Source organism: Plodia interpunctella, chromosome 15 (genome assembly GCF_027563975.2).
Source record: "Plodia interpunctella isolate USDA-ARS_2022_Savannah chromosome 15, ilPloInte3.2, whole genome shotgun sequence".
NCBI lineage: Eukaryota > Metazoa > Arthropoda > Insecta > Lepidoptera > Pyralidae > Plodia > Plodia interpunctella.
Window position 1 is genome coordinate 6,259,656 of NC_071308.1, and position 25,657 is coordinate 6,285,312.

The following is a 25,657-nucleotide window of genomic DNA, read 5'->3' on the forward strand; positions in this document are numbered from 1 at the left end:
GGAACACATGAGATACTGATCAACATGACAGCTGTCATGTTGAACCATGAGTCGATAAACAGACCATAACAAAGGCGATAATTCAACATATATAACTTTGAAGCCTAGTATAACAGATATGTATGTTTGTAATAATTATAATTATTACGTAATGGCGATTTTTTTAAAATTAAACAGCCTGATATATACCTATTACTTTCGCCAAAACGTATACATAAATTAAAATCATGGTACGTAATAATAATTAAGTATAATAAAATTAATTCCCCTATCTAATATTACAATAATAAATAAATAACGTTTAAACCAAGAAGATAAATGCTTTTATGAGTACATTATATAGCTAAGTTAATGGGACAAATTAACTGTTCGAATATCATCTCCACACATTGACTATTTAAATTAGATTTAGCTATCATAATATTTATGGATGTAACATAAATAAATATAGAAGAAAAAAAGAATGTAAACAAAAAAAATGTCAATATTATTTCTAAGCAAAAAGGGCCTAGTTGTTATTGTTATATTTCATATGATAAACTCATTAAATTTTTATCAGAAAAATATCTCAAAATCAATCATGTAAATTGTACATGATGAAAGTTCTTGTAAAAAAATGTTAGTAAATAATCATGATTATTTTCTAGAACTTTTTTGACTAGAAGAACAAAATGATGTTAAGTACTTCAATAAGTTTTATTTTGAACTATTATTAATTATAAAATGTTGCTTATTATTTAGAGTTTAAAATTGAAACTACTTCACTGTTTATAAATTCTAGAATGTCCACCATTCAATTAAGTTTATGCAATTTACTCGATCAAAATGGACGTTATTAACTTGAATAGTAAATATACATTATTATTTAATGTAATTGCACTTGGTCACTAGCTCATCAATACCCGAACGCCAATATAAGGTGAATTTACAATAAATGTTTATCATGACATAACATGTGACACAAAATGTTGACCAAACGAAAAAGCTGCCACTTAATTTTTGGCCGAATTATTATTATTAAAAACCTAGAAAAGTTCATTCGATTCTATGATTTTATTTTTATTTGTATTATTTTCTTACGCGACATTTTAAGTAATATCTCCTACTTTTACTATTTCAAATGTGCATTTTTGTTTTAAAAAATTAAAAATACGTAATTGAATCTTCGGACTAGAAGACAAGATATATTTACATCTCATTATGATGCTATTGTGAACTTATTTATAGAAAATATTTTAAAATCGATTGATCTAAACAAATGACAAATAAATTAGATAATCAGCAGTATATTTTTATTATAGAAATAAGACGTTTTACACAATTTAAATGTAACTTTTTCTACATCATTTGTTCATCGCTTGAAACTTCGTAGACATGTCTGGGGTAACTTCACGTGTATATTTTTATATAAAATTATGAATAGAAATAAATCTAAAATGTATAGATATAATATTATAATAATGTTATAACGTACCACAATCCATAATGTTGGTTCTAACAACATTTATGAAACTAGCAACATTATTTTGATATATGAAAATCATTAAATTATTATTATTATTTTCTTGATCGGTTAATTTATAATATGGATAGCTCAATTAGTGATAAATGATAAAAATTATAAAAAAATTTGCTTTTCTTTGGAAGAAATTCTTTTACTGATAATTTATTATACTCGAAAATACCAAATTGTACCCAATCATGGCTATAAAATATTTAAATACACATTTTTATATACATTTAAAAACCATTAATATAGGAATGTAGCTTCAAAAAAAATGAATAAATAAGTGTCGTTATGGTAATAAATCTATAAAATAATGTTACTAGTACACCCAGTTCCGACAACTCAAAAACCATATCTACCGATTACGCACACGAAGTAACTTAAAATACGATATTAATAACAGATTGTACTTATTTTAATTTTAACTAAATCACATGCCGTCAACGGCGTTTACAGTAACAGTGGCAGTTATATCATCCTAATCAAAATGGCGAAAATATCGTGAGATTCTGAGTTGCAATGTCACAAAATTAATATACGATAATCATAGCCTTTTTGCGAAAAAAATTACATCGATGACTCACATGCCAATTATTTTCAGTACCATTCGAATGTATCCAGAATCACACGTAATATACAATTTTGATTGGTAATATAACTTAGTACTAGGGTTGTATTGATGGTAAGCATGGCGCTCTTGGTGGCCTATTATCTCTTAATTCTAAGCTTATGTTAGCAGTTAGTTCACAGTCGCTCTTAAATGAATGTTTAGACGAATTTAGCTGGGTTTGGCTCTGGGGTAGACGCGTCGGGACATAGGATAGCAAGAGGAGAAGGAAGAGGCACAAACCTATGCAGTGGTGGACTGGTTGGGAGCTGTAAGTGTTGCAGCCACTGCTGGTGTCACTCCCAATAAACTTCTGGCCCCCTGGTGCTTCGATGGGAATTTGCGGTGCTTCGGGACTATCATCATCGACCTAAAAATAATTATTATTATTAACTTGAGATTAATAATTAACTAACTTGAGATAGTGATTTCCAATTGAACTCCTGGCCAAGTATGATTTCGCAGGATTGTTAGTTATAATCTATTATAATTGGTGTCTAGTTCAATTTGAATTTACGGAATCTAAATTCTTTGAACAATAATATGTTGTTTTTTTTTGGAAATTCAAGACATAATTATAAATGAACTTCCGAAACTAGCAAAAGGATCTATATATGTAATTCTAGCTTTAGCCCGCAGTTTCGCCCGCGTGAATTTCTCTGCGAAAGCGGAACAGACATGATTTTCATACAAACTTTCACCCCCTACTGTAGTCATTAAGGGGTGGGATGTAGGCTACTTTTTTGAAAAAAAGTAGCCTACATTCCAGGGTCTTTAACTACATATATACCAAACTTCTTAAAAATTGGTCCAGTGTTTTAGCCGTGAAAGCGGAACAGGCAGATGGACAGACAGACAGACTTTCGCATTTATGATATTAGTATGGATGTTATAATATAAAGGTAATATTAAACATTTAGGTAGTTTTAATTAATTATTATTTAATTTCTTGTTATCTTCTTCTTGTTATATATGTAAATGATACATTTTATGCACAAATATTCATACTAATTCAAACATGAACCGATATGAAAATAGTTACAACAGTTAAGTAAAAGTTAGACAATGATACAGTTACTCTTTTTCTAACTACTCCCATACCATAGAGACTAGATTCCTCTCCTCCTCAGAAGCTATAGAATGAATTATATTTTGTACAATAAATTTAAATAAATAAATAATAGAATAAGACTTAATTTAACAAAAAAATCAGAAATATCTATGCATTTATCGAAATATTACACAATGATAAGTATGTACCATAAGTACCTGATGGTGAATTCAACACCACATAATCTGAAAGATCAATATCAAGTGCAACCCACTCTTACCTATAAGTGGAATGAGAATTTTCAATTGTTTTTTTTTTTGTAGGATTTTATACTCTATTTACTCTATATACTCTATTTTTTATACTCACCGTGTTAGAATTCTGCCAGACTAAAGGTACATCTTCGTCGATGTCGTTGTTGTTGCCACTCCATGACGTCACAGGGGGGCCGGCGTGGGTCCCCAAAGGGTTGGCCTCCGAGGAGGTGTCAGACTCTTGAGGGGGGGTTTCCGTGCCGTAGAATATCAGCTCCCACTGTGTCAGGGGACCGGCTTCTGAGTAAAAGGGGTCGCGTTAATAATACAGTTAGATATTTATGAAAAATCAGAAAAAAAAAATTTTCAGATTATGAAATAAAATTGCAAGACTTTTTCATTTTGCAAAAAAATATCATACAATACAATATATAAATATAATATTCAGAATACCTATCAAACAGATTGTTTTCTAATAGATAAAACCAGTATATTTACATCTGGTTCTTTATCGATTTGTACAATAATCATTTTCTTTCACATTTCTGGTCCTTTTCTTAGGTACCTACGAGTACTTTGAAAAATAAATCGAATTTACTTCTTCAAAAAATTTATAGTTTGTTACATATTTATCGAAATTATTTACTTATAAACAAATTAAAATAAAATAACATAAATTTTCAGAATACACTAATACAACAACGAAACAATCATTTTAAAAGGCATAATGTGCACAAATTAATGAGTGGCAGCATACTACAAAGCAATAAACGAAATTAAAAAAGTAAAATTCACGCAAACGAAATTAGCGTCCTGTCTATGTTAATTGCTCAGCTGAAACGAGAATTCCAAACGAACACTTCTATTAAATAAACTTTCAGTACCTACGGAATAAATTTTAAACAATGCAAACACACCATGCATAGAGCGTCGGCCGAAACAAAGGTAATTGATGTGCAGGCTTAAACTAGGGGCCAAATAAAACGCTACCACAGGACGTTTCCACGATATAATACATGCAGTTATACCGTTCGCTCGCAGGGGCGCTGGATATATGCGCTGGATTTTCGGATACTGCTCGAAGAGATTCGACATCTTCCTCCCCCTCGCGTCAGACAAGGGATCGGTTAAGTCCCCCCGTAAATTAAGGCTTAGATCAGGCGTTGACGAAGTCGTTGTAACAGTCGTGCTCTCGATAGGAGAGCGCGTCGCAGGCCGCCCTTGTTTCTGCTTGGGGTTCCTATTCTGATTTTTCGAATTCTTATTCTTCTTTCGCTTGACCAGTCCGACAGTGTACGTCGGCACTATTGACACAGCTTTTCCTTTGTTTTTCCGGCCGGACTGTACCATCACCGGCCGTGTCGCGTTGCCTTTATTTCTGACGGGGTTTCGGAACGGGATTGGGTCGTTTTTAGCAGCGGGTGTGCTAGTTCCGTACAATGTTAACGACCAGTCTTGCAATGTTGCGCGACCTATAGTATTGAAATTGAGTTTACATACAAACAACCTTACTTACGCCGAAATCGACAAACTTTTTTCGATCAACCCCAACTGATTTTCATATTTTAGGAGTTTGCAACAAAATATATCAGCTATTGATATTTTAGTTTGGTGTCGTTTCGTGTCTCATAAAACCCTTTCATTTTGACATGAATATACAAAATTATAATAAATATTGATGACCTATTAGACTTGGCCTAATCAGATGGGTAATGCCTGCTCTTAAATATCACATTCATAATTGAGATTTTAGTATAGAGTTAAATTCTTTATACCGAGGCCAAAGTTTCGTAATTAAATTAATTTATTTACTGAGACTACGATCTTTATCAAAGAAAATTTGATGCTCTGAAATACGAAACAAAGTTTGATTGAAAGACTTTAAAATGAGAAACATAGTCTTGTACACAAAGTAAGAAATAAATTGTGTATACTAAGAGTGCATATTCGATTAGTTTCACGATAACACAATACATTTTTACTTTAAGATAGATGAATTGAGTATGTAGAAGTGGCGGCAAGTAACGTAAGACTAGAAAATTTATCTTATTTGCTACTTTGAAGCTATATAAAATGTCCTACTTAATACTAGTCCGTTCTACTAACATTGGATTGTATTTGATTTTAGCAACCTATGAAAATCCTCATAGAATTTGACTTGGAAAATATTTTAAGTGACGAAAAAAATTTAGGTGTAAAATTTTTAGGATCGTGCTCGTCAGAGAGAACGACAAACCATTAAGTATTCGATTTGATATAAATTAACTATTTGGTTACCACTCTGTAAGTGTATGAATAAATATTTTTAAAATTTTTTCATTTTTATATATGAGTAATATTTTTAAGATCCACAGTTACTTATGGGTTTTACCAAATATCTTGTTTAACACAGCTTCTTCAAGAATAAAAATCATAATGTACGTAACATACCTTGGTACCTCCCTTCGTTGGACACTTCCAGTTGCCACACGCCCAGGGGTGACTCCCCCCACATGTGCACAGACATGAATGGCCAAGAGTTGAAGCCTGCTCGGGATGAGTCGTGCGCCCTGCGAAAAAAGATGATATAAGATGCGCCTGGGGGCCAAATAGACAAGGCTGATCTGAATTAAATGTAAAAATTTAACATAGTTATTACAATTGTAACAATATGGGTGCAAATCTGATATACGAGTATGTAAATTATTTTATTTTATTGTTTATTTATCGCAGCATGTTGCTATCTCTGTTTGGTGTAATGGTGGACTGATAGAGAACTTCATATTGCATTAAGTCTACGCTTTATGCATTTTCTTATTGTAATTGTAACCGCAACTTTTTACGAATCCCTGAGCGTATTCCCTGTTGCATTTTCGACAATCATACTGAGTTTTTTTTCCCCACCCACCCCACATATTATCTATGGTCAGATAATAATATAATTTTGTATAGAACCATAAACAGTCAAATTACAGCGGATTTCGTTCGGCGTGGCATACTAAGTGGCGATAATCACCTAAATAAATGTAGAAACCGCTAAACGTAATTAACGTTAGCTGATGCACGTGGACCCACGGGGCCACTCATGTGGCTGGCGGAAAATTGGAACTTGATTACGGATCTCTGATTGGATGGCTCTTAACAGATCTCGAATGTACGTTCAAAAAGAAATCAAGATCTACCATGACTCAGGGTTTTCTAGAATATTTTTGATTCTTAATTCAAATATTTAATTGCTGATTTGATTTTGTAATACGAACTTTTTTAATTTTGCGTTTTTTATGTAGACTAAAGATGTTATTATTTGAACACCGTTTAAAATTCCAAATTTGAAATTGAGTAACTTAACTTCTCTCGAACTAAAATTATAAACGTGAAAGTCTATTTGTTTGTTACTCAATAGTATACTCTAAGGTTATCAATCACTTCCTGTAAATTCGAAAAAATATTGTTAGGTATTATGAGGAGTACGTACAGAGGAGGACATAGGTCTTATTATGTTGTTTAATATAGTATCATTAGTTAGTGTATCACAAGTCTTAAACTTACTTTAGAGCTAGCTCAATCTGTGTGATTGGGCCATATACATATATTTGTAATTTATTCACATATTCACAATCCTCGGGCAAAAAACACAATCTTCTTCTTATTCTTTTCGAGTGTGTTAATACCTAATACCGATGTCAGACTTTATTCAAGTCGCTTAAAGGCATCTGACATGACGAGTCTAGTGGCAAGTAATCGCTAGTGAACTTAAATTGTCACCAGTGTGTAGGTTTCCTCACGATGTTTTCCTTCACCGGAAACAAAGTCTATCTATCATGGTCTATTAAAATTATTAGTGTATTTTTATTAGTATTATCACTATACTATACAATACTATACATTCGGATTGGAAAAATAAAATGGGAATATAAATAGGTAGCAGCAGAAGTATTTCATGCAAAAACATAATCCTACTGTCACAATTTCTGTGAAATACACTGGCGTTTTGCCGCGTTTTGACACGAGTCGTCAGTTCCACGACGGTAACGGTTCGCCACTAATTTCAACTAACGTTGCACATTTCCCCATCTTCCCTTATTATGCTTACAAACTAATATTAACGCTGTTGTTTATGTATAATATATATCTCGTTCATTCATTAAAATAGTTGTTCTATAAATGTATATTTTTTTAAGTAATTTAAGTTACAATTTATATGTTTGATTAATTAACATTATTAATTCATTCATTCATATCGAGTGTGTTATTGCTGACACTGTGGTCAGATTTTTTTAAAGTCGAATTAAAGCGCAGCGAACCAATCACATTGCAGCACTTCGCCCACTGCGACATGCCAACCCTACTGGTCATGACGTGACGCGAATCACGTTCACGTGACATGTTAAATAGAGTGACAATTTTCAATTCAGAAAATCTGCATCTTAAACAATTCATTACCTGGGAGCGAGCAACGTGACGTTGGTGCCAGCAGGCGAAGTCAGGCTGATTCTCAAGTCGCCCCGCCTCTGAGCGGAGAGCGTGACACGCGCCTGCACGTGTTCCAAGTAATTCACGCCCGGGCACGTCACCACGTCCAACTGCAGAAGAGAAATTATACATTTAAGCTACACGAACCACATGTCACGTTGCCGATGTAATGGGTAATAGCTATCGTTCTCGAAACACGCTACTTTATTTTTAGATAAATATTAGGTAATTTTAATTGTGAGCTAACAAAAATGTCCTAATATGTGGGCAAGGTCGAACCTCCGTTTTTTCATTGATTCAGAAATATAGAAATTCATCATAAGGCAAAATCGATTCTTAAACATTAAGTAACATTTCATAAGGCAAGGTGAAAATGTGTTTACTATGAAACACTTTCAGTGGAATCGTAAAGTGTTAAGAAATCTAATAACACTCGACTGCGATTAAAGAAAAATACCACCTGAAATAGCTCGTCTATTTATAACACTTCAATTTCCAATAAAGTAAAATCTCAAACAATTCCTGGCACCGAAGGTTACTCGCAAATATTTTTGTCATCGCTGATAACGACCGATATTAAAAAGCTTTATTAAAGAATTCAGCGCACAAGAATCTCTCTGCTTTCGTAGGTCTTGTCGCAGAACGTCATTTACGCAAAATGACATAGACAAAAATGTAGTCACTTTTTCATAGTGTTCATGATTTTTTTTTCTAGAGTAAATACGTAATTTATTAAAGTAAATATAAATTAATTCACAACATACTTTACAATACAATATTAGAAACTCAAAAAGACCACTCCGTGACGCACCTGGTGCAAATGTGTCCATAATGCTGGCGGCATTCCCTCGCTGTATTGCGAGAAAAATTCGTTGCACCAGGTACGACTCTGCGCGGGGGGGGTCAGCGCCATTATTTCTATGGCGCCTTCCCAGCTCCCGCAATAAAAGTTACTATTTATAGTAATTACGTAATTAATATTATCTATATTATAGGTATAGGGATATATAGATAAAATTAAATATCCACAAAAAATTGGGAAATACTCATGCAGCAATGGGTGTGCCAGCCCGTGTTTGTGTCCATCGGATCCACGATACAAGCTCACTCAGTGTGTGCTGTTGATTTGACGATTTTCAAAACACATGTGACATTACGAAACTGACCAAATTTTTTAGCATGACATTTTGCGAAAGAGACGTCCAGCGGAAAGACGCTTGTCTATTGTTTGAAACAATTGGCCCGTCTTCCTTATGAGACATTTTTCTCACACTCGAGTTGCCGTGATATTAAAAAAGAAACACGATAACTTTAACCTATAAAACACTGAAGAGTTATAACAAAGGAGAAATGCGGGCTTGCCATATTGTTTCATATTTTTCGCTTTCGTTTTGTTATTTTAAAATTTTCAACATACTTTCAATGTTATTTAATTTTAGAAAACCCATCTTAAAGTCTCAATCACAAAAATCGAATGATTATTAAATCCCATTTACGTGGTTTCAAAAATAAGATTCTTATTTCAAATTCAATTTAGTACAGCAGGGCTGGATCTGTTACGAACACTTTGATTTAAAGATAGATAGATAGTATATCTGTAATGATCTCGTTACAGGACTTCGACAGTTAATGATTGCTTAATTATAATAATAACAAGTACAAAGCGGTTTATTTGCAAGTTGCTATAGGAGAATTAACATTGTTTTAATCAGAAATCTTATACAAAGGCATTTGCAAAGAGATATTAGGTTAATTTTGGTTTGTAGCACGTATCTCTTCAACAACTGATAAATCATTACATTTTATTTTTCAAACTAATTACGAGTATGCTTCGCTTCGATATCTTCGCTCCGTGGCTTTTGACTGAACGCAGTTCTACTAACTTTATAAATGCGAAAGTAAGTTTGTTTGTTACCTTTTCACGCGTTATCTACTCAACCAATCTTCTTGAATTTTTGCATATATAAAACAGCTAGTATTCTCTATAAAATTATGTATTTTTTAAAAGTTGCCTACCTATGTTACGACATGATTCTTTTCACATTTAGAACCGATACCTATTTAACAGATACATTTCCTTATAAGTGAATACCTACTATTTCTCTTTTATCTATGTACCTACTCCTTTTACGACAGATTTTTTAATCATATATTTTTTTTAATCTGCCACAATAGTATAGTATAGTAATAGGAATAGTAATAAGAAATATTGAGTAATTATTTTTTAAAGTTTAAATAACATACTTGTAACGCAATAGTGGATCTAGAAGGCACAGTCTTCTGTATCCTGGGCGCGGCTAGCTCGCACCTCCTCTGCGGCGGCACGCGTCTCCAGGTCTTAGCCAGCCGTACCATGCCGGTCGCGTCCAGCAGCCCGTAGCCGAACGAATGGGACACGTTGCGGCCGACGCCGTTCACACGCCACTCGCCGCCAAGGCTCAGACGCTCGGGCCTTGCTGTTCGAACCACTGGGAGGGAAATAAATAATTATATAGGGATAGATAACAAAGATTGAGTTTAAAATATGCAATATGATATAATAGTATTGAAAGAAAGTTCATTTTGTGCGATGACGTCAAAAAGAGGTACGATTAATTTTGGGGCGTTTTGGCAAATCCAAATAAGTACCTCAAGCTCAAAAAATGTGTATTAATCTTGAAAAATACTTTGATGTGATTGTTTTCTTTGTATGATGGAGGGACCCTTAAAAATTCACACGCTCTTATTAGGTATTGCTCTAAAATATGACCACTCCATACTCTCCCGTGGATATCGTACAAGACGACAAAGAAACACATAGCCTTGGCAGGTGATAGGCAACAACCACATTCCCAAAGAGGCTTGACGTCCGGGTAATAAAAGTAGTGCCGAATCTGTCTGTGGGTCTGCATAAACCTTATAAATTGTGGATAAGCTTTAACTATAAATGCAACTGGTAAAAATATAAGAAAGAGAGACTTGTACATAAAGGTTGTGTAAGGTAGTCAACATCACTAGTCGGGCATTAAAATGTCGTCGACTGTACTCCACACACGTACTATGTTAACTTTGTTTTACTACAGCTAATTTACTTGGCAACAGAGCTGAAGTTCCGTTGGCGCGGAAAACGAAAGTTTCGCTTTGGAAACTCCGACTTAGCCTTTGCCAATGAAACCAAAATAATGTGATCGCATTAATTAAATAGTGTAGAAGTCGAAAATTGATTGAAGGTTAGCGCACACAGAATGCGTGAGCGTTTTTTGTACGTAATCCGGCTCCACACTAGCGGACCAGTTCGCTGAGCTTGGCGGATTCGGCATACAGGTACGCAATGTTAATGCATTCGCGACGGCATCTGTCCGAGTTCGGCGATAGTGTGGATCCAACATAATGTAGGTAGCATATAACATGTGCCCTTAGGTTCTATTTATAGGTTTTTTAGGTTCTGTTTATATACAAATTTGGGTTATAGTTATGACGTTTGCAATAATATACGTTTTCTACGATTGTTGAGCCTGTACACTATGCATTTTTGTATTCGCCGGCCACTTTTAGGAGCCAGTCCGGTATAATTTAATCAACTTACCAATATGTTGCATATCTCTCCACGTGAGGTCCCTGTTGGCTTGCAACGCCAGCGCACAAATGCCAGCTGCGAGCGGCGCCGACGCCGACGTGCCCGTGTGGCCGGCTGTACACGAGTGGTGGAGGTCTGTGGTTATCACCTGGTGGACAGAAATAGCCTTTATTACAAGCCGCAAAGAGTGCAAAATTCAGCAAGCATAAATTTATTTTTGGAATTGTCTTATTGAATTCCATTATACACAACCAGTAATCGAGGCCTCATTGTTTCGTTCCGTTCAGTATTGTATGATATAATTGCAGTGCAATGACGTACGTCAAACCTATGTAAAACGACGTCGGAGCGTTAACGGCGTCGACGCATCGTAGCGCAACGGACCAGTGAGGTCACTCATTTAGTTGTAGTGGAAATGTTCATTATTTCTTACGTTTCTGTGCGTTCGAAAGAAATAGCGTTTAACAATCAAGTCCCACACAATAAACTACGTAAAATAATAAACGAAGCCATTCCTTGATTAAAATCCTCCGCTGACAGACCGTGATAAGGGTTGTATCACAAAGAAAATCTATTCCTAACGTTGGCACGCCACCTTCTTATTTTCATAGGACCGTAGACGTACGAAACCAATTTAGGGTCGCCCTAAAGTTGGGAACTTTGGTTGTTAGGGCCCTTTTGAACAAATAAGGGTCAAAAATTTGACAAATCATTAAACATTCAGTTGTAATTCCTAACGTTCTTCGCATTAATGATATTTTGAACTTTAATTATCTTTAGTTCATTCTTACAGAAATACGACTGTTTTCTATGCCACCAAAATCTACTTCGAAATAGTTAAATACTTGGTCCACTTTTGTATATTACAATCTCTTTTCTCGTAAATTACTTGTTTAAATTCTGCCTTTTAAACCTTTAATATCTTATCATCATTTATTTTATGAACATAGGTAACATAGTTTGACACGGCTGACATATGTCGGCTAAAGGTACACTATGTCTCGCACTGGGTTTCAATTTAATTAATATCACACATTAACCATATAAATTGTAGTGTGCTTAGACTACTCGAAATAAAATGCCATTGAGAAGAATGGAAGTAAAACTGTTTGTGGGCTCCACAAAATCAAAGAAAGTTCCTACAATGAAAAATATTTCTCATTTAAGGTACACCAGGTATGATAGGCCTAGGTTCCAATTATACTCGAGCCATATGGGTTTGTCACACTAACCTGTTTCTCTTTGATCATGCTGCTACTATAAGTATGCAAGGGCAAAGGCAAAGGTGCAAGGGCAAAGGTGCCGTAGTATTCAGAATTAGTACTCTGAATACCACGGCACCTTTGCCCTTACAGTGACTGATGATTTCGACAACGCCCGGATCAAGCTAGTGAAACTATCCCCAGGACTTTAAATGGCAGTGTCTGAGATAAAGGGGATAAGTTTGAATCATACTCGTGCCACATGAGACACACTAACCTGCTTCTCATTGATGGTGCCGCTGCTATAAGTCGCTGCTAGCGTTGAACTACACATCTCAGAATACCACGGCACCTCCCCCCGCTCAGTGGCTGATGATATCGACAACGTCCAGATGGAGTTCGTGTAGCCATCACAGTTGCAATTGTCGTGCTCTCGACCCCCATTGCCGGACGCCCAGACAAAGATGGAACCTTTGCCGTTGCGACCCTGTGGATTTGTAAATTGTTTTGAGTATAGTTTGTTTTGTCCCGTCGCTGTCTCTCCTCCTGCCTATACCTCGACGCCACGAATAATACTTTGGCAGTGACGATGTACTAGTTGGTCTTCACAGATTTAATCGCCAGAGTCAATATCATTAAGAAGAAGTATATTTGTTTTATTATAAACTTGATACTCTAAATTTTTTGGGGTCTTGACGTATATAAAGGCTTGTCTCTTTATGGATTGAAAGACGGTAAAAACCTGGGATTTGGTAGCTTTATAAAAGTTGATATTATCTCATTGATAGAAAATCATGTTTAAATTTAATAAAAATCAGGGTGAGCTTGAATATTTCTGATTGTAAGTTCAGGGTTCAGGGTATACTGGAATATTTACATCTAATTAAAGCATAGTAGGGACTATTTTTAAAGAAATTAGTCTTACTCATACGCAAAGGCCTTTACATAACTCTGTGTAGTAGATATGAACCTTCAATCAATCCGTTACCCTAATTTTGACTGACAAACGTCCATAAAAAATATGGCGGTGGTGTTGTTTCTTCAATACCGTGGATAAACTTCCTAAGCCAGTAGGCTCATGTAACAAAAGGACATCTCCCAAACCACTCCAGCCTCTGACCGTACTAACATTCTAATTTCTGACGCACCAACTGGTCCCGAGCGCGCCATTAATTTGCTAAGCCCGAGACAGTTGCGAACTAAATTATCCAGCTGACTGCACGCTTGTCGTGATATGCACTGCGACAACGAACCACTTGTCGTATGAATGACAAACAGGCTTCATTTTAGGCTTGAAATTTCAGCTTTTAAATAATAATAGTTTTTAGCGAGTAAATAATGCGGTTGTATATGATTATATATCATTTTCAGTCAAACGCAATATCTGTCCCAGGAGCTGTTTGATTTTATGTGAACATCTGCGAACATAAAAAATAAGAAGCAATAATCGGTTTGTAAAAATATTTTTCTGATAAATGTTTTACTTAAAAATTGACGAATTCTTATATTTTTCTTATATATGGTTATAATCTACATATGAATCGACCTTCGTTCCTTCCTTTTTCTTTTTATAATATTCAAAAAGCTTCCAATTTTAATTACAAAATGAGAAAACATTGCGTAGGTTTCTTGGGCAACAAGGGAGCGTAGCCATATTTATCGTTTATATTTGACCTCAACAAGCAGCGGTAAGGATTTAATCACTCGTATAAAACTGGATTCATCTTGAGCGCTGATATAAATAGCTAAAGACCCCGGAAATAACCGGGAATACGCAAATGTGTGAGAGAGAGAGAGAGAGAGGTGAGTTTGTACAATTGCCACATAATAATGAATCTTCTGTTCAGCAACATTTAGCAAGTAAAATGGTATATTTCTGTAACACTATAAGAAAACATATCTGAAGTCTGTTTTAGACTCAAATCATGGTTTCATTGAAGACGAGTCTCTTTCATCTCTAGTTAAGAATAGTGTCGTAAAAGACATTAACGAGACCTGTCTAAACACGTTTCGCTGAAAAGGGAACATTATGCAAATTTTACGTCTGGCAAGCTCTTGACCATACGAGTATAGTGTAGGGAAAGAGAGAAAATAATTGCATCATTACAGAAATTTCTGAAGCCGGGTACTGCCGCGTGCACCCTTCAGTAACTTAGTTATAAAATTACAGCCCTAACAAACGATAACACGACTTAATTCGATATAAATAAAGCCCAATATCCAGCACAGTTGAAAAAGTGACAAATTAAAGTTGCCAGTTTAATACAGCTGCCGTGGATAGTACAGTCGGTGCGAAAATATGCTCATGTACATTCATAAATGGCATTCATGCCCGTTTGTTTGGTGAATTAAAAAAGTATCTTCATGCTGGCAGGTTTTTTGTTAAAATTTCTCTTTTTATTCGCGAGGGAAGGGAATGATACTTGCCGGGCGAGAGAGCACGGCATATATTTACGGGATGTAATGTTTAAAACATTTATTTGCGAGAGGAAAATTGGCGGTAAAGGAAACAAAAATGCCACGCGCAAACATATTTGGAAGGACAAATATTACATGTTGTTTTATGATGATTTCGTGTCATTCGTTAACATTATTTTATATTTACATGCGAATATATGTGTCTATCAAATTTTTATTAGATATTCGAATATTCGATTATACGGCGAATACACATTTTCCTTTCTATTTTTGATGAAATACATAAAGTATTAATTTGGTTTTACGTTATATCTAACTTATAATGTGTCTTAAAACTTCACAGTATATACATACTTTTTACATTTCATACGTAATACGATAAATCTATTCTACGTATGTACTAACAGCCGTAGCAGAATATATAAATGTCAGTAATAAATTTATCAGTTCTTACTTAGGTACTTCTTACCTTCGTCAAATAATTGATAACTCAGATTAAAAACGCCTGGAATTTTTTTCTCTCATCTGGAGAATATTTTTGGCGCGTCAGAAGATTAAATAATAACATTTTTCCTCATCTTTTACGCTGGACGCCTTAATACCCCAGAGTACTATGCCCCGAGATTAGGGTCCAGTTAATTGAGGCCCGACGATGGAGCCACCAAAACAAGTTTCGAGAATATTGTACTCCTCATTTAAAAGCCGAATGATCTTATTTATGTTTAGGTTTATATACACATAACAATTAGGAAACAGTATGCAGTGAAACAAGTACAAAGATTCTAATTGTTGTAAATTTACAGGGTTTAAATGCTGTTCGCACGTTTATTTCCAACTGTTCTCATGGGTGATGTGAGTAATTAGGTGAGAACTTAAACTTAAAAAAAGTCTTAGGTTTGTTTAACGTAAGTTTAATTAAATCACCGCATCTAGAGTAAACATGTTGAAAGACAATTCTTACAATTATTTGAGATATTTAAGTGTGTTGTTAAGAATACAGATAAAATATGTTAGATGAAAACTATGTAAGAGATTTGGACAGACGGACGATTTTGCACAAATATCACGCCGAACGAATTTTCTCGTGGCCCAACTTCAAAAAAATTATTTGCAGCGGTATAATTTGGAACAATACGCAATTAGGGAACTTATTAAGTTGTGTAATTCTTAATTCGGCCTGAAAGCCATCCCATTTAAACCACCCTGTCGTGCAATTGTGCCCAAGGCTGAAAAAGTTCTTTCAAGTATGAATTACAAACTATATAAATTCTGCAAAAGCCTTTTCAGGTCTACAATGTTTTATGTAAAACGTCAAAAACTCCAAGTTAAACTTTCGTGCTTACTTATTTATTTTTAGACAACTACGAGAAGGCTTGACTTTTAAGACTCTTACAAGGAGAATGGTGAAACTATTGAAGGAAAACATCGTGAGGAAACGTACACACTGGTGAACTGTTTAGTTGATATCACCAGTGTGCATATTTCCTTACGAAGTTTTCCTAGTGAGTATGTGATTACTTCTTGTCCTTGAATAAAATCTAATAAAATCAAATTTATGTAGTCTGTGACGATGCGATACTTTATCTGTATCTATAAGAGTATATTATATCACAATATCTCTATCAAAAGGATTATGTAAGTTTATCTTTAAATTTACATAAATTTCTCAAAGAGCTTTTTTAATTATTCAGTTGGATTTGATTCAGTAAAAGCGGCTTAGTTGAAACTGTTAATAAGTAATAAGCCCTTCTTTTGCGGTGAAAGGTGTCTACACAAGTTATACCTATGTATATTCCTTGTAAATTATAAAAAAGGGAGGTCGGACCACAAATGAAAGAGATAGCAATACAAGTACTTTGCATCAAAAAGTTGTCGACAGTGCTGGCAATACTGTCTATTGCTTTATGATCCTCATTTACCTTAGTAACTCCCTCTATGAAGGCCCTAGTAGCCAACTCTCCCGGCCCGTCGACTGTCTTCCCGTCATCATCAGGCCCCCAGGAGGCGCTGTAGATGTCCACATGCTGAGGGTTCAGACTCAAAGACCTGGCTTCCACTGCGTCTGTGACGTCACCGTCCAACATCCTTACTCCTGAGGACAACATATTTCGGTTACGGTCGTGATTTTGTGTACTTTTTGGTTTCTTCGAAAAGGCTCTAAATTATGTCATTAAGACTTAATATTTGAAACTAAGAGTGAGTTGCACCAGTCAACTTTGACTTTAACCTACACAGGAACACGCAAAGTAGGTACACCATTTTGTCGTAACGTCTGCGACGTAACTGGTTAAATTAACGTTAACGGTTGCACTTCACTTAAATAAATTATTATCATCATTTTGCACAGAATATTGGTCAATAACCTTCTATGTATGCCATCCTTAACCTTATCCTTACATATTATAAAACAAAGTTCTCTACCGCGTCTGTCTGTTAGTCTGTTCGCGATAAACTCAAAAACTACTGCACGGATTTTCAATCGGTTTTCACCAATAGTTACTATGATTCCTGATCAAGATAAAAGGTGTATAATTTATTATATTTTAACCCAAGCAAAGCCGGAACGGGCCGTTATTTTATTATTTATAGCATTATCTGCAAATTAATAAATTAAAGGATTAATTCTAAAATCCACTTCAATTCCTGATCCTGTTCTGGCTATCTCTAGTTTCCAATTCTTTGCAACTGGAAAGTTTTTGCGCGAATGGCTTTAGAACTTTATATTGCCTCCCTGGGGATTAAGACAATGACACTGGAGTTAACACTTTGTACAGCAACTCAATGATAACTGTAATATTCCAGCAAGCCCACTTCCACCGTTGATCAAATGTCGTTTTCCTAATCTTTTCCTTAGATTTACAAGTTGGGGAGGGACACAGAGAATATATAGCGTTAATTAAGGCTCGGATAAATAACTAAGTAATTAAAATTAATAATTATAACAGCAATAATAAAAAACTGATATAAATGCATAAATATGTTAGGACAAATCACACAGATTGAGCTAGCCCCAAAGTAAGTTCGAGACTTGTGTTATGGGATACTAACTCAACGATACTATATTTTATAATAAATACCTACACATATAGATAAACAGCCAAGACCTGGGCCAATCAGAAAAATATAATTTTCCATCTTGACCCGACCGGGGATCGAACCATGGAACTCTCGGTTCAAAGGCGAACACTTTACCACTGCGCCACCGAGGTCGTCAACAAAAAACAAATTTAAATTGAAATTAACCACACAAAAAGAATATAATCCAAAAATCTTATTACAAATATAATATACTTTTTTATTACTATTAGTGCTACGTTTATTCAAGTTATTACAGTAGCAGGGCAACAATTATTAAAACTTTCACATTCAGTAAACAGAAGAATTAGACACAACAGAGACGATTTCAACAGAAATAGAAAATTGAAAATAAACAGTCTGAATTTATAAATTAAATTGCATTATCCCAATTCTTAGAAGTTTCAAAACTTAAGTATGGCTAGAATATCTCCAAACATCTTATTGTAATCAAAATGGCGCCGAGATTCAAAATGGCGGCGCCAAAATTCACACGTCATATTGCGGTCTGTGGAGCTCGTGCAATTTGTCCCAGCTGTGTGATTTCACTCTATGTCTTTGAATAATCGTCCGTGTCGAACCAGAGACAAGCCTGACAGAACTTGGCTTATTAACTCTGGTTAACAGATATCCTGATGTCTGTGCAAAATTAATTAAAACTGCTGGTAGCAAGGAATAGGTCAAGTAGATTTTGAGTGATCTATACTATTATTATAAAGAGGTAAGCCTTTGTGAGTTTGTATGTTTGAGGCGGGTAATCTCCGAAACTACTAAACCAATTTCAAAAATTCTTTCACCTTTAAAAATCTACATTATTCAAGATTCCTATAGGCTATATTTTAGGTATATCAAAATTACCACAGTAGCGAAGCTTCAGGCAACATCAAGTTTAGTAATAAATGTCTTCGAGTACGTACCTATAATTTACGTACGTAGCATATGACTTTGCATCACTGTGCACTATTTTTCTTAGTACTCTTACACTATTTCACTTTTTTATGGTTAGACACTAAAGTAAAATATGTTATATCTCGTTCTGTCAATGTCAATGTATTGTAAAGTACGATAGTGACAAAATGAAAAGATATTTTATAAATAAAAGGGTAAATAAAGTAGTTTTATTGTAAGCATGAAAAAGTATTTATCTGATTTAGGTGATCTTTGAAGAAACTATAATTGAGAAAATTCATAGACTGTTCCAATTTCTGTGATAGACTGCTATCAATCACTGCCTGAAGATAGTTTTTATTACAATAGATTACGAGAAAACTACTCGACTTCCAAGTACAATCATACAACATATGAATCACTAATGGAAGTCAAGCTCAAAAGGGAAATAAATACCTTACAAGAAATATAATGGACGTCTAGGACTACTATACTATGGTGTGTCGTCTAAGACGCTATGATTTTGATCGCCACCGTTTTCAATTTAGTCAACCGTCACTACATTGTGTAATGGAAAACTATCCAATAAAGTGGCAAGTGTGGCATAATCGGTTAAAATGTGTTTTTATTTTTCGCTCAGAATTAAAATAATTTGATAAAAATGTAATATAGCGCCTTAACTAAATCTGTAGTCGAATGGACAAACGCTTCAGCAGTTTGAGACAGTTGTCTCCCCATTTCGAAGGTAGTCAGTATGAAACGACGTGAACGCACTAAACTGGTGAAATTGCAGTGCAATATGAACTGTATTCGGTTAAATTAAAGTTGAATATTTACAATACAGCAAATACATATTTAGTACTAACTAAATATATATCTCCTTCACCTGTACCTGTCAACTGAGCTCTCTTGGCTGAGTCGAACCGAAGGTCAGTTTCTGTTTTAAAAAAATTAAAGAACCAGACGCCTGATGATGTCAACGATCTTAAGAAATACTATTGTTGCCTATCAGCCTGCCTATTATAATAAATGTATGTCGGAGAATAGATTTTTTTATAGAGCTCGGCGTTGCGGCTGAGGTTAACCAACACGCTGAACTAAGCTAATTCAATCTGTGTGATTTATCCGTGGATAAAAAACTGCACGACAAAACTTCCAAGAATAAATATAAACGTATTTTCCCCGCATTCTTGAAAAAACAAAAACAAATGAGATAAAGCGGGTAAAACTTACACAGTAGCTCATATTAGGCAAGTTAAACACACTCCTGTCTTAATAATTTCATGCCCGGAAGGTATTTTCATATCGCCACACAGAAACAAAGAGAAAATATGTAGTATTTAGTATAAACGACAGTACACATTGCGACATTTTACAAATATATATTTTAAGTGAATATAGTTAGGCTTCTTGATTGCGTGTCAAAATGAACGGTGTCCGTTTTTTGGCTTTTTTCAGTTCTAAGTCGAATCTTGCGATTTCTAACGAGCGAGCGTAAGTAATTTTGATTGACGACTTAATTTGACTGATCAATATAGAACTTAGACTGATTTGGTACTCCATTGTATTAATATTTCTATTAAAATAACTTGGTTTTTTGCACGAAATTCTCAATAATGTGGGGTGTCCGGCCTTTTTACCTAAATGTCTTTTAGGTTTGCTAGCCGATTTTTAAAACAATGTCTTATGTGAATATACTTGTCTAGTCCAGTTTGAGGGCCAATATGCAGGCCCTCAAACTTAATAATAACTTCAAAGATATTTTCATAAATTATTTTCAAGTGAAGCCAAGTTAAAACTTGAAAATATAAAACCTACAAGGTAACCTGATTCAGCTCGCGCTCAATCAGATTTCCCCACAATTTGCTCGAAGATCGCTTCAATGAAACTTTGTGGAACGACAATCTTATACGATAAGGTAACTGCCACTAATATCATCAATAGTTGCTGGAATTATTGAAATCACTAATTCCATTTTAAAAATAATATAAAACATCATCCACATGCCAAGTTTCCCCTGTTATTTTCATAGCTCTACATTGAAACCTGGTCAATTTATTTGGTACTTATTGGTTATTATTCATACGTTAAATATTAAAACAACAGGTCTGTAACCATTGACTCTTTACTTCGATGGGAGCTAATCTTGGGTCAACTCACTAGAGGCTATTTACAGCTTATTAGAGTTCGGTAAACAATATAAAATATCTTAGCAATAAAGTAGTAGCAGGTTTCACCAATAAAACAGGATTTAGTAAAAAGAAAATAATGGAAACAAAAATGTTCTAGCTGTCGATGAAATTTTCAGCGACTCGCCAGTGACAGTGTATTTTTCCAACTCGATAAAGCAAAGTAATTTATTATTAAAACATACTTCGCGCTGAACCTTCATAGCCCATTAAACTTTTATATTTTCAGTAAAAAAATGACCAGAATATATAATGACAACGTATAAATTTAACATAGTGACGTCACGATGCAGCCAGTTTTGTATTTCTATTTGCCGTGCTAAAAATAGCATATAAAACAAAAATATGAAAGCACTATGGCGTTCATTTTCTAATCCATTCAGGTCATCTTTTTCATTAATCATTATAAATAAGTAAAATAATACTGATATTTCGTTGAATTTTAAGTGAATAGTAGCACAAACATGTTATTTTAAGCCATAGGACAGAGGTATAGATAAATACATACGAATAACTGATACTATGAAACCAATGTTCACTAAATTGGAACCATAAAATAAGTCTTAAAATACAGAATTTTATATATAGATCGCAAATAAATAACAAATTGGAACACAAAAAAGCAGTTCGAGAAACTGAAACAGATAAAACGAACCAATTTAGATCCGTAGACCGTCTAACAAGAGAATGTACTCGTATTTGTAGGGAAAGATTTACAATAAAATTTATTTTCCGTATCATAAAACCGTGTTCTTTTTGGGGCCATAAAGAACCTGTGGAAAGTTTACAGCGCAAAAAACATTCTGCCTGATGGAAAAGGAAAGTGTTGGTCAAAAAAAAAAACAAATTGCTCCGCGTGACGTTGGTGACGAGCGATGTTCAAAAAATTTAAAACTAATATACCGGACATTTCGGTTATACCAACGGTTCCAAGGAAAGTATTACTTGGTAACGAAAATTGTGTTCATAGTTTTGCGAAATTTGTTTCCGTTGGTTCTTATGATTTATGTATTAGGTATATGCAACGTTTGCATACAACACATTTACTATACTACTGTACGTGAGATGATATAGTAAATAAATTATAAAATGTTAATTAAGCATCTCGCGTACAGACAGACGCATGCAACTAAGGTTTTCTTAATTGTTTATTTTGTTAGCATGTATGCTGTTATTTATCTTAAACAAATGTGCCTTAACTTTTGTCGGAAAGACCCTACTTAATTCGTATGTCATTAGCATCGGTATCTGCCTTAGTTCGGCGACATTGTGGGGGAGCCATTATAACAAGCCACAAAGGTTCTGAAACACTTACCACCAACGCTAGCACCAAAGGCGACGCCCACGGCACACAGCGAGTTGTTGGCCGTGGCAGCCACTTCTCCGGCACACCTGGTGCCGTGCCGGTTGGAGTCTATCATGTCGTACCGTGGTTGGGGGTCCGTGTCGTGGGCATTCACGTCGTAAGATGCCATCGGGTCCTGAAAACAAAAATAGAGGTAAGAATTTGATTATGTAAGTAAAAACACTTTATGCACCAAACACATTTATTATTACATATACAAAAATATTTATTGACAAAAAATAAATGTTACCTAATGTCGAGCATTTTAATAGTGCTCCGTACCAATTTTAGGACACTTGGTACGAAACGATTGTTTAGAAGGTATATAATATATCATAGAAATAATGGTAGAAAGAAGAAGTGGTCCAGGGAAACCCAGACAGAGTTACAGAGAGAGAGAGACATCAGACAAATAAAAGTGTATTTTTCTTTTATGAAGCAATTAGTTATAGAATTAGAACAATAGAGAGCAATGGAAAATTTTTATTAGATGATGATGGATGCTCCGTACAGATATTGTTTCGAAAAAATCGCTCAGCAGAAGTTTGCTAACGTAAAAAAAAATTCACTCTCAACATAAAATTCACTTCTCAGTTAGTCTACAAGTTAAGTAGAACTTTTAACTCTACTTGAACTTAATTTTAGCATGCGTTAAACTCAGTCAGAAATTAGCATTAAAAACTAACGACAAGATCTTAGCAATATAAACCTCAAAGTTTCCTGGACTTACACGACTTACTACAAGATAAATAATACTTTAGTTAATTTGTAGGAAAACCTAGTCCTAAATTGAGTAAGAAACCTCTTTGTAATAAATGTGAGAAATTCACTGGAAGATAAGGACGTCACAGTAAATTGATTACCCCCTTAGAAATGTTCAATTTCATCTGAGCTTATTGGATTAATTTTAAGTTATCTACATCAAGGGCCGGTGACAAAGATCTCGATAAATTTATCAAGAGCTCGCAATTTTCGGCTGACGAAGAGAAACGGAGGCATCAAATTAGTATTTCAATTAAAATTTAATAAAAAAGAGCAATATTTTAATAATAAAAATTTTGAACAAATGATAAAAATCTCCTTCCCTAAAAATGCAAATTCCATTCAAAAATTCCCACTGATTCCAGAGAGATAATCGTTTTCGTAAGTATGCTGAGTAACACAGATGAATATTTGATCATTTCATCAAGATATAAGACTGTATGTGAATAAAGATTTTTTATAGATAAAAAACAGTCTGTAAATGCTGAAGCCTTTATTTTAAGCCATTTCTCAGAACATGTATCTCGGATCTCCTTTGGAACTATCCGGAATAAATTCTTTTGTGACTGCTCTCTTTGAATCCTTTGATGGGAGCTCAATACTCGTTACAGTGCTAATTGTATTATGCAAAAAGCCGATTATGAAGCAGAATCGAAAAGCTACGTGGCCAGTTTCGTCTAGAGAAACATCCAGTAAATAAATTTCGTAATGACTCAGTCGATGTGTAGGATTATTTATTAAATTTTGTAGAATTGTTTAGCAAAAACCTCAGTCTATAATATTTGAGGATTTTATACATCGAAGATTAAAAAAAAACAATAAGTAATTCCAGTGCATTTGACATGAATCTGAATGAAATGCCAATTTTATACAGTTTCTAAACTTTTATATTAAGCAAATACAATTTCTAAGTTTAGAATCTCCATGGGGAAATTAATAATCACTTATAAAGGCATTATAAATTCAACCAATTTGATTTAAGTCGCTATTATTTTTATATGCCTCAGAAGACAAGAATTGCCTTCAAAATATTTGGCCATACCTATGGAGGTAGTAAATCCACGTGTATTAAGTATCTATGTTACACGGTACACCTAATATGAGCCTAACGACTCAATTACCTGTTTTTTGCAAACCAACAGTGAAATTAAAGGCGGAAAGAGATGAATCGCGTAATTCGAAACCGCTTTGTTCCCGCTTTTAGGCGACACGTTTTCAAACTCTTGGCCCAGTTTCTTTATCGGCGTTGTGGCGATGATGCGTAATGCGTACTTCACAAATGAATGTCTTTCAGAGAGTTTGGCGCGTAATGTACACTCCTCAAAATGTACACTTGATGCAAAACGAACATTTCCCATTCGTCCACTTTTCTCTATTTTCGAGTCAAAAGCAACGACAACATTATATTCGACCTACAACTGGGTACAGTCATTGTCCTGTCATTGGCCTTATTGAGATCCTGTATAGGTACAAAATTGACATATGATTCAAGTAGAACGTATTCATCATCATTATCAATAGCCATTTAAAGCCTTATGGATGGATAAAGCGGATGGGTACATAGTAGAATGTGTTAGTAAAATATTTCCATATGGAGTTGACAACATCTCCATATGAAAATATTTTACTCATACATAAATAGTAAAAAGTTGGAATTCAAAAAAGAGATTGTTCTCCTTTTTGAATTTTAACTTTTTACTCAAAATCAAATCATTTATTCAGAAATTAAGCCTTCACAAGCACTTTTTCACGTCATATTCTAAATTAAATGATGTTTACCAAAGCTACAAACTACTAGCATTTCGGAACGACCACTGCTGAGAAGAAATGCCGAAAGAAACTGATTCAAACAGTGTTGGTCCCTATGGTCCCTTATGCCAGAAGGGCTTACCATTTTTTAAATAAAAAATTATGTATAATTACTATTACTATGATATAAATACTATTTACAAATGATAATATTTTATTAATTTCATAACAAAAATACAGGCGATCATTTTGCGAAGTGCACATTTTGCTCCAATCTCTTTCAGGGCCATTTTCGGTTGCTGTTCTCCCATTCTGTCGTAGGTATATATTTTATATAAGTTTCTGTAAGAGGATTCGTACCGTTTTCAGGAGAAATAAGAGTTTGTTGACTTGTAATAAGAAGTGGTACGTTACAAGTCGGGTTCCATTTTGTTTTATTATTTTGTACTTCGATTGTTTTAATGTCCAATCTGCTTTAATATTTTGTTTCATATTTCCGGATTAGGCAGCCTCGTAAGGCTCAAGTAGAAACATATCCTCTTAGTAGAATATATAATACTTTCGATACCATAGGGATATAAAACAGTGTCGCTTATACCATT

At 34.5% G+C, this 25,657-nt stretch overlaps 1 protein-coding gene across 10 annotated transcripts in view; it reads right to left on the reverse strand.

Annotated features, from left to right (window-relative positions):
- The window catches only part of Fur1 (Furin 1), a 150,738-nt gene that overhangs the window by 3,574 nt on the left and 121,507 nt on the right, over window positions 1-25,657 (reverse strand). For 6 of the 10 annotated variants that reach the window (XM_053755337.2, XM_053755333.2, XM_064436427.1 and 3 more), the window contains exons 6-15: window positions 22,515-22,680; window positions 16,967-17,139; window positions 12,907-13,116; window positions 11,437-11,575; window positions 10,116-10,339; window positions 7,842-7,981; window positions 5,850-5,968; window positions 4,448-4,891; window positions 3,535-3,719; window positions 2,358-2,484 (exon numbers count right to left, since the gene is read on the reverse strand). In XM_053755337.2, coding sequence (XP_053611312.1) covers window positions 2,358-2,484; window positions 3,535-3,719; window positions 4,448-4,891; window positions 5,850-5,968; window positions 7,842-7,981; window positions 10,116-10,339; window positions 11,437-11,575; window positions 12,907-13,116; window positions 16,967-17,139; window positions 22,515-22,680 — 1,927 coding nt within the window. The remainder of the gene's footprint in view (window positions 1-2,357; window positions 2,485-3,534; window positions 3,720-4,447; window positions 4,892-5,849; window positions 5,969-7,841; window positions 7,982-10,115; window positions 10,340-11,436; window positions 11,576-12,906; window positions 13,117-16,966; window positions 17,140-22,514; window positions 22,681-25,657) is intronic. The other 4 variants (XM_053755339.2, XM_053755340.2, XM_053755338.2 and 1 more) reach the window with 3 other exon arrangements.